Source organism: Electrophorus electricus, chromosome 25, assembly GCF_041902795.1.
Source record: "Electrophorus electricus isolate QZ-2024a chromosome 25, ASM4190279v1, whole genome shotgun sequence".
NCBI classification, from domain to species: Eukaryota; Metazoa; Chordata; class Actinopteri; order Gymnotiformes; family Gymnotidae; genus Electrophorus; species Electrophorus electricus.
Genome location: NC_137521.1, coordinates 10,694,763 through 10,705,000, shown reverse-complemented (window position 1 = coordinate 10,705,000; position 10,238 = coordinate 10,694,763). Strand labels below are relative to the sequence as shown.

At 38.8% G+C, this 10,238-nt stretch overlaps 2 protein-coding genes across 2 annotated transcripts in view; one reads left to right on the top strand and one right to left on the bottom strand.

Annotated features, from left to right (window-relative positions):
- Positions 1–9,881, top strand: part of tasor2 (transcription activation suppressor family member 2) — a 22,118-nt gene extending 12,237 nt beyond the window's left edge. The window contains exons 15-22 of the mRNA XM_027010014.3: positions 1–1,115; positions 1,789–2,554; positions 2,908–3,307; positions 3,893–8,887; positions 8,972–9,094; positions 9,183–9,336; positions 9,446–9,551; positions 9,743–9,881. The exon at positions 1–1,115 is cut by the window's left edge and continues 1,096 nt beyond it. Of these exons, the coding sequence (XP_026865815.3) occupies positions 1–1,115; positions 1,789–2,554; positions 2,908–3,307; positions 3,893–8,887; positions 8,972–9,094; positions 9,183–9,336; positions 9,446–9,551; positions 9,743–9,758 (7,675 nt within the window). The 3' untranslated portion in view covers positions 9,759–9,881. The remainder of the gene's footprint in view (positions 1,116–1,788; positions 2,555–2,907; positions 3,308–3,892; positions 8,888–8,971; positions 9,095–9,182; positions 9,337–9,445; positions 9,552–9,742) is intronic.
- The window catches only part of slc2a6 (solute carrier family 2 member 6), a 40,316-nt gene that overhangs the window by 27,872 nt on the left and 2,206 nt on the right, over positions 1–10,238 (bottom strand). The gene's annotated exons all lie outside the window — the stretch shown is intronic.

The following is a 10,238-nucleotide window of genomic DNA, read 5'->3' as shown; positions in this document are numbered from 1 at the left end:
ACGCCGTGGCAGAAGGAAAAAGAGGGGTTTAAAACGAAATCCTAACAAAGTCCGGCAAACACCGGTGTCCGTTCAAAACACTAATTCACCCTCTTGCTCATCAGTAGAAGCATCCATTGAACAGAGTAGTAATAGTGAGACAGTGCTTTCTTCACCTAGTAGTCAGCCACGACAAAAAGACTGGCGTTCATTACCAAGACGCAAGAGGCATTGGAAAGCTGATATCAGTATGAAGCGGATATTGAGGTCAGATGTTAAGGCCAGTGAAACAAAGTCCTTGGTGGAGAACATTAGTGACATTACAGAGCTTGCAGGATACATGACCAGCACACCAAAAAGAAAGATGGATGGATGTAGCATGAGAGAACGATATGGGCTTAAAACAATAATTACAGATTGTGGAAGGATCTTTGTCCCCCATGGCTCAGATGCTGCACCAGGAGATGTAAAATTACCAAAAGACACCAAAGATGATCAGGACTTTTCTCTTGAAAGAGCAAATAGTCCTTCTAAGGAGAAGCTAAGTAAGCCCACTTCACCATTAACACATGCTAAATCTCCCCCATTAGAAATGGAAAAGAAAGGTCAGCATATGCCACTTACTCACATACAAAACATTCCTGTGATCACATCTTCTAAAGCACAGTCCTCCCAACAAGCAACTGTTCAAGCAGAGAAAGATGACACATCCCATAACAATTCTGATCAGTCACTGGATTCTGACTTACAACCAACCTCTACTGAAAAATGCAAAGGCAAAATAAAAGACCACGTGTACAGAGCAATATCTATAAGCAAATTAAAGACAGTGCTTAAAAGAGCAAAGATGACTAAATCTCCTAGCCCAGGGGATCATGGAAAATCAGATAATGGAGAACCTGAAGTGAAAAAAACAAAACCAAATATTGATGTGGACTTGACATCAACAAGTGGAAAATCAAGTCCTCATAAAGATATGAACAACAAACACAGTGTGTCACAGGATAATTCAGAATCTGCTGGGAACCAAGAGCCACTAGAAAATACACTATCTAAGCAAACCCTTGTGTCTTGGAGAGAACTCAAGACCTCATCCTCCCAAGCAAAGCTGATGTCAAAAAACACAAAAGAAAATGGTAGGAATATAGACATATCTGTGTCATTTTTATTGCCTTAATCAATGTGCGGACATGGGATGTAAAATTATTAATTAAAGGGTATATGGACTGTTGTATATATTAGTAAATAAAATAATTGGAATTTCAAATACTTAAGATATTTCTAAAATGCATGAAAAATCCTAAATTGGAAGTGGATACAAGTTAAAAATCTTGATAAGAGATTTCCATCCCATGTTTGAACATATTTAGCATACTTTTAAATGTGTAATGTAGAAGCCAGTTTATTTGAAATGGTAGATGTGCTTATGATGTAGAACCCTGGAAATCACAATTATGCAGATATAAAAACTGGTCCCACATGTTTTGTCTGCTTTTGTTTTGCACTTGTCCTGCTAGTCCTACTAAAAGCTTGTTTAACATAACAGTTGTAAATATAATAAATTGGTGGGGAAAATTCTGTTACATTATAATAAAGTATCATTATTTGCAAATAAATTCCAATAATCCAAGCACATTTTCAGTATGCAAAGTGTAGACAATCACAGCTTTTTTCCTTACTTTCTTTCTGCCACCTTTGTTACGTGTATGTTTGTGCATGTATGTGACAAATTCTGCTTTATTTTCATGCTTGTTCTCTCGCTGCTTTTTTCATTCCCTATTGTGTCTGTTTTTGTTCTCTTTTTCACAGGATGCATCACTTTAGACAAACCTCCCCCTTTTGCTGTAGTTAAACAAGCTGACCATCAGCTCATATCTACCATTACTGGGGATAGGGCAGAAGGAAAAAATATTAGCTCTGATGGCAAAACCTGTAAAGAGGGTCTGGCCACTGGTGGATCTCCACCTTCAGATGCTCTTAATCTCCTGGCTGACTTGGCACTCAGTGCAAATAGTGACAAAACAGCTAACCTGGGAGAAAAACCCAGACAGGATACCCATGTTGGAGTCAAGACTAGTAACTCGCCGGAGTCGGTCCTTCATGCTTTGTTGCAAAATCCTACAACCAGATTAAAATTACCTCCCACGTCCCCTTACCAAATGGGTCTTGAGGTAGCTGGGGATTTGATGTTGGATATATCAGAAGAGCACTCATACTCACAGCCCACCTCTTTGCTGTCAGGTTTGTCAAGAGCATGCTCCCAGGTTCCCCCTCCAGTTGGATGTGTTGAGTCTCTTCTGTCCCTGAACCCTGGGCTTCTGAAGTTACCTGATCAGACTAGTGGTCTAGCCAATCAAGAGAAAGGAGGCAAAAATGGATGGAAATACCTGACATCTTTAAGTATGCCACCCTCCTCTGGCCTCAAGAGGTCTAAATTTCTCCGCCACAGACGCATATTTGAAAAGGAGGGCTCAATTCAAGTAACAAGATTTTGGAGAGAAATCTATGATTTTAAATTTGACAGCAAATTCACAAATGTGAAGCTAGACAAAACTGTGACAAGGGCACTACATGGGTATGTACTTTTAATTTATCCTAATCCTTTTGCTAATTTTCTTTTGACTTTTTATCCTTTATGATTATTATTTAGAGTTTTGATCTAGCTTTAATACATTGACAGAATGTTACAAAATGCTATATAATTTTGCAGAAATTACATAATTCTGTTAGAGTATAAAAGGTATTAAAGAGCATATGTTAACATTGTTAGTTGTGTAGAAAGGTGTACATTTATATTATTTAATTTAAATGTAATTGATGTTCAAATATGTGCACCTGGTTCCAATGACAATACAGAGCATGTGTAAGACATAAATAACTGTATCTGCTGCTAACTAAATTCTTGTCTGATATTGCTAATTTTCTCAGCAAATGGGATTTCGGCATTCAAGACAACTATGAGCAGGTCCATCTTATCTTCCATATGTGGATAGGCCTTTTCTACAGCAAGTCCACTTCCAGGTTCTTTCATTTTGACCAGAACTGTCCACCTCTAGATCTAAATCCGTCACAAAGTATTGGTCCAGTTCAGCCTGCAGTGCCACTTCCTGATGTTGGTTTGGGCTCAAGTGAGGACAGAACTACTTCTGTGCAGCCTGGTCCAGATATTCTGGACCTTTCACTGAAGGCATCTGGGCCTGTGAGTCATTGCACCATGTCACAAGGAAGCAGTGAGGAGGATCAACCAAGCAGCAAAAGATCAAGACCTGAGCACACCTCAGAAAGCAAAGGGCCAGAAGTTAGGGCTAATTCAAACCTTTCTCTTACGGTAAGCGGTGCTAGAGAAATATAAAAGTACACAAAGCTTCTACTTTCTCTTCATAGAGCAACCAGAAAATGTAAGTTGTATAATGCATGAAGAGGTGAAAAACATAATTGGTCATGTAGGTATCCTTAGATGAAGTGTACCCAAGAACCCAAGTTTTCATCACGTAAAGTTAAGGATGACAATAGCATTTTATTCTGATATGATGGAATGGATATAAAATTTTTGTCATAGTTAAATTAGTACAACAGTGTGTCATGGCAACAATTTCAGATCATATACAAATTTACAGTAGTTCTACTGTCAAATCTTATAGCAAAAAAATTTGGTTTAGTTTACTTTTTTTCATTAAGAGATATTAGCTTGTCTGTGTTGCACGGAAAAGTCCAAGCTTATGTTCACCTTTAAAACTGTAAGCACACGTTTGCAGCACTCTTTGAAGAAGGAGGTCAAATTTTATATACACATCAGCTACACCTGTACCTATAGAGATATTTGTATCCTCTATTGATTTCCTTGATAAATCCTCTATATGAATTACAGAATGAATTGATAATTGGAGAATAACCACTGTTTTGTACACTGCAGGATTCCATTGTGGATGACTTGGATGGAAATTCTGTGCCTAACAATGACGATTACAGTGACATAGAGAATGACAGCACCACTGAAACCTCTTACACAAAACTCCTGGAGAACAACAATGCATACAGTAATTTGTGTGAACAGACATTAAGTATGCACATAGATGAACAGAAATCATTGAAAGCTCAGAAGAATGAACCTGTTTTCAAGAATCAGGGAATTTCAGAGGCTTTGAGGATAAAAAGTGCAGGGAAGATGGCCTCTGGAACATTGAATAGCCTTGATACAAAAGCTCTTGCTGTATTCCATCAGGTTGTTGGGCCTGCCAGGCCCAAGATGCACACTAAGATGCCTGACCAAGTTCATGGACGTAAAATCATCCTTAAGTCACTGAGCTTTAAGGACAAAGGTGGAGCTCGAACACCTACATCAGTGATCAGTGAGTGTGTGTCCAAAGATGAAGAGCATGAAGCAGCGCTCAGTGGGAAAAGCAGAGGCATTGCACCAGTGCACTGTCGTAATAACAAAGATGAGTGTGCATTTCAAAACCTGGTAGGACACAGTTCTGCTAGTTCTGTGGCTGTGCATGGTGGAAATGATGCTACAAAACTGAAAGTGAAATCTTTGCTTAATACCAGCAATGACATACCTATGAATGTGCATAATGATAATAATAAGACAACAGACAAAATTAAAGATGCACAAGCTGACACAACTGGGAAAATACATGATGATAAAACAAAGAAGCAAGTTAGACCCATGCCTGATATCAGACATGAGATGTCTCTGCTTGATACCAGAGATGACATGTCAGTCAACAAAGTGAAAGATAAGACACCTCAGACTGCATGTCAAGTGAATGTTGCAAAAGCTGAAGTTAAACCTAAGCATGATATCAGAAATTACACACCTGTACATACACAGGATGTGAATGATGCAAAGGATAGAATTACAACTATGCATAGTGTCAGAGATGACACTCCTGCAGATGTACAGGATGTAAATAAATCTATAGAAGATGGAGTTAAAGCTGTTCATAATGTCCAAGATGACACTCCTGCAGATGTACAGGATGTAAATGAATCTATAGAAGATGGAGTTAAAGCTGTTCATAATGTCCAAGATGACACACCTGCAGATGTACAGGATGTAAATGATACAAAGGATGAAGTTACACCTGTGCATAGTGTCAGAGATGACAGAATGGTAGATGTACAGGATGTAAATGAATCTGCAAATGTTGGAGTTAAAGCTGCTCATAATGTCCAAGATCACACACCTGCAGATGTACAGGATATAAATGATGCTGCAAAGAATGAAGTTACACCTGTGCATACTGTCAGACATGACAAACTGGTAAATGTACAGGATGTAAATGAATCTACAAAAGATGGAGTTACACCTGTTCATAGTGTCCAAGATCACACACCTGCAGATGTACAGGATGTAAATGATACAAAGGATGAAGTTACACCTGTGCATACTGTCAGACATGACAAACTGGTAAATGTACAGGATGTAAATGAATCTACAAAAGATGGAGTTACACCTGTTCATAGTGTCCAAGATCACACACCTGCAGATGTACAGGATGTAAATGATACAAAGGATGAAGTTACACCTGTGCATAGTGTCAGAGATGACAGAATGGTAGATGTACAGGATGTAAATGAATCTGCAAATGTTGGAGTTAAAGCTGCTGATAATGTCCAAGATCACACACCTGCAGATGTACAGGATATAAATGATGCTGCAAAGAATGAAGTTACACCTGTGCATACTGTCAGACATGACAAACTGGTAAATGTACAGGATGTAAATGAATCTACAAAAGATGGAGTTACACCTGTTCATAGTGTCCTAGGTGACACACCTATAGATGTACAGAATACAAATGATGCTGCAAAGGATGAAGTTACACCTGTGCATGGAGTCAGAGATGACAAGCCAGTAGATGTACAGGATGTAAATGAATCTATAGAAGGTGGAGTTAAAGCTGTTCATAATGTCCAAGATGACACGCCTGCAGATGTACAGGATGTAAATGATACAAAGGATGAAATTACACCTGTGCATAGTGTCAGAGATGACAAGCCAGAAGATGTACAAGATGTAAATGAATCTGCAAAAGATGGAGTTACACCTGTTCATAGTGTCCAAGATGACACACCTATAGATGTAAAGGATATAAATGTTGCCGCAAAGGACAGAATTACTCCTGTCCAGAGAGAAAATGATGACACACCTATAGATGTACAGGATGTAAATTATGCAAAAGAAGGGGATACACCTGTGCAGAGCGTCATTGATGACACACCTATAGATGTACAGTATGTAAATGATTCAGAGGAAAGAGTTACACCTGCGCATAGTGTCAGAGATGATGCAACTGTTCAAGATGTGAATGATGAAACAAAGAAAGCTAAACCTAAGTCTGATGCCAGAGAATCTGTGAGTGAACATCCAGATGTTGATCAGACAGAAGGAATGGTAGTTGATGAAGTGCAAATATCAAGTGACATAACAGAGCATATGGTGGAAAGAGATGAGAATAAAACACGTGAAGAAGAATTTCTTTGTAATAATACGAACCTTGAAACAGTTTCAGAAAAGCAAAAAGATAGTGATGATGAGCCACATGTATCTGCTCTGGAACAAGATTTTACAGATAGTGTACATGTGGAAATCTGTGATGAGAAAACTTTAGAAGAGATGCATGTAGATGTTTCTGGGGGTGAAACCCCTGTTGAACAGATAAGTTCTATGAAAGAGGATAATGTTTTAAAGCGGCATGAGGGTGAAGTAGCAACAGAGATTTCTGTGGTAAAGAATGATAGAAAGCAAACCAGAGATTATGCTCAACCAGAGATTGCAGAGTATTTTTCTGCAGATGATGTGAGCTCAAAAGCTCATTGTTTTTTGTTGAAGGAAGGTGATCGTTCACCTGCTGTTAGTGACATGTGCATTCTAACAGAAAATGATAAAAGCACCGTGCTTCATCCCTCTTCTGTGGTTCAAAACGAGACTCCTGAAATCAATCAACGTGAACTTAAAGAAACACATGTTGATGTTTCATCCTGCACTGCAGTCATAAACCAGGAAAGTGGCACTGACCAAAAACACTTGGCCCCCACAATTTGTGAAACTTTTGCAGATGAAGTTCCTGGGATGTCATCAGGAGACAGTCAGAATGTGTCAACACCATCTATCCAAATAAATTCCGAGCTTGGGATGACCAGCAGAAGCTCTACCCCTACTCAGGACGAACTGCCATACACCCAAGAGGTGTGTGAGAACATAAGGATTCAGCAAGTTGGGCATTTGCAAGACAATCACACTTCTGAGCAAGTTCCTCACTCTGTAACCAGGAGCCCTACCATTGCAGGGTCAGCTCTTAATAGCTCAATTATAGAGAGACACATTTCTAGCTCTCCTTGTTACAAAGTACAATCTTTTCCTCAGGGTCCTGATTGGTCCTCATATGAAGCCACGGGTGATCTCACTGATGAAAGTAGATCATTAACTCAAAAACCTGTACCCAAACAAAATTTGCGTAATTTGGTTCATGAAACCATTTCTTCACGAGAACTTTCTTCCAAGGAAAATCAGTCCCAAAAGTACCAATATGGGCATTTTTCTGAGCAATATAAGGAACTGTCACCAGAACTGTCTTCATGGGCACATGGTTCTAGCTTCAAAACAGATAGACCAAGTAGACTCAGGGAACCTTATGCATGTGATCAGGATTCAGAGGGTTTTCCTACACATTTCAGTATTTCTGATAACAGAGAATTTGCATATATGCCAAAAGACACTACAGAGAGTGAATCACATATCCCTGACTGGGTACACCAGATTCACTATGCAGATTCCAAATACACTGTGCATGAGTCAAATGAAAGAGCGTTTCCTTATAAACATCGATCAGATTTAAGCTTGTCTGAATCTAACGAGGAATCGGAGAGCCAAGGGATGGGCAGTATTCGTTACAGTAGAAAGAAATCCAAGAGGACCTTCTGTCAAGATGAGTGGAATGAAGAAGACTTTGATGGCATTATTGATTACAGCATTAAAAAGACCTTTTCTTGTGGTGTAGAACGAACAAAAATATTAAAGACACACACATTTAGCCCATATCAATGTAGACGAGAAAGCAGACAGATATTCGACTGGCGCAGGTATTTCAGAAGAGAGGGAGTGTTCAAATTAAGTGAAGGGAATGATAGATTTGTCCATAATCCACCTTCTTCTATTGTCACTGTGTTTGACAAGAAAGGTAACAGAGTCATATTTGAAAACCCTTCCACTTTAAAGCGATCAATAGGTGCACATGGTGTGAGTGTTAAAGACTCTTTTCATACCTGGGAAGATCAACGATCAAAATCTAACATTACCCAGTCTTTAATGGAACTTGAATATCTTATCTTCTCAGAGAAGATGAATCAGATGCTCAAAAATTGCAAGGCTACCTCCAAACCTAAGTCACAACACAGACATAATGTAAACTCAGTTGAAAATCTTATGACCATTCGATTTTCAAGACTTGAGGAAGAGGATACAACTGCATTTGATGAGACATGGCCAACTCTTCCTAAGTTTAAGATAAACGTGGACATGTCTGAAAGGAAAGGCATGAGGAAGATAATAAATTATGGAAAACCCTTGCATCTCCAAAGCCTTTTCTGTGAAAGAGGCACCATGGCAGCTTGCTCCAGGATATCAGACATTACAAAAGATTGTGCAAAATCCTACAACAGCATGATGAATGATGTCTGTGCTGGCAAAACTATCCCTCATCAGAATAACAAGAGCAAAAGGAAATGGGATATTGAGAGTACTGCCTGCATCAAACAGTCTGCATTTTGTGGACGCATCAAAAAAGACATGTTTGATAATCTGCATGATAATTTGAACTCCATTGTGAGGCAAGCATGCAAGATTAAGTACAAGTTCTACATCTTAGTGACATCATCAGACAGCTTTTTTGAGGAAACCAAGGTATGATATTTGGCTGTGGAACAGTATTTGTAGAGTAATTCTTGTGTAATTGTACAAATATCTCATTGATCTTCTAATCTCCAGGAACTACTGGAGGCAGAGGGACACGCTGCAGTTGAGCCTTATCAGTTTGAAATAGATGAAAGTGGGCAAACACCTCTTCTAATTTTACTTAGAAATGAGGATATTGCAGAACACATATGTGAGGTAAGCCATGTTTTTACGAACATTATCAAAGGTTTGAAGTTACTAATGTACTTAAATCTAGAAAAATGCTGATTACATATCTTCTCAGGTTCCACATTTGCTTGAGTTAAAAAAGTCATCCAGAGTTCTCTTTGCGGGCATTGACCGGCCAGATGACGTTGTCAACCTCACACATCAGGAAGTTTTTGCCAGGGGAGGCTTCGTGGTCTTTGATGAAGCTGCTTTGGATGCGCTGAGTTTGGGTAGTGGTTTATGAAAATAAAGATATGGCTTGAAATTAAATCTTAATTATTGTTTGAATTTTGCTTTAATTACTTTCCAAATGCCTTTTTTTTCTTTTATTAATAAAAGAAAACATGAAAAAGGTTGTGGGTGTTATGGAGGAACTGGATAAAAAAGGGAAATGGAAATGGTTTCTGCACTATAGAGACAGCCGCAAACTTCGGGAAAACGTGAGGTAAGATGACCCTTCTTCCTAGTTTATACAAATTAAAAATACCTCAAGATAGAAGCAGAAAAGTTGTTACTGCTTTGACTGAAAACATGTATATTGTTTTAGTGTCTATGCTGTTTATGAAACTTTTACAAGGTATTGGGTGTGTGATGTAAGAAGGTCCAATCCCCCAACCCCCTTTGTTGTTGTAACAGCAACTCATGCCAATGAATGCTTACAGTATGAGAAAGTCTCACTGTTCTTCACTGGATTATTGGCAAAATTACCATCAGGTGCAGTCCTGATGCACAGAAGAGGAAGCATTTCGTTGACTGCTGCCAGGAAGCTGGGATAGTGGAGGTTTTGCCCTATCACGAGTGCGATGTCATTTCCCGCGGCAGACCAGACTACCTTCGCTGCCTAGTTCATCTCCAGATTCAAAACGTATCTGCCCGGTTCCCTGTTTTTATTACAGGTAAAGCTCTTGCTCGTTATGTTTCATTCAAATGTTTATCTTTACGCAAGTCTAGCTGCATGAGGGGCCTCATCAAAGAAGTCTGTGTTTGTGAGAATACTTTTACTATGCTTCTTGGTTGTATATTTGAGTACTTATTAAGCATTTAAGTAGGCTAAGCCATTTTTTAAAAAATACAGTTTTGCAGATCCAAATAGATTCTGAGAAATTAACTAAAATGTTAAAATTACATGATT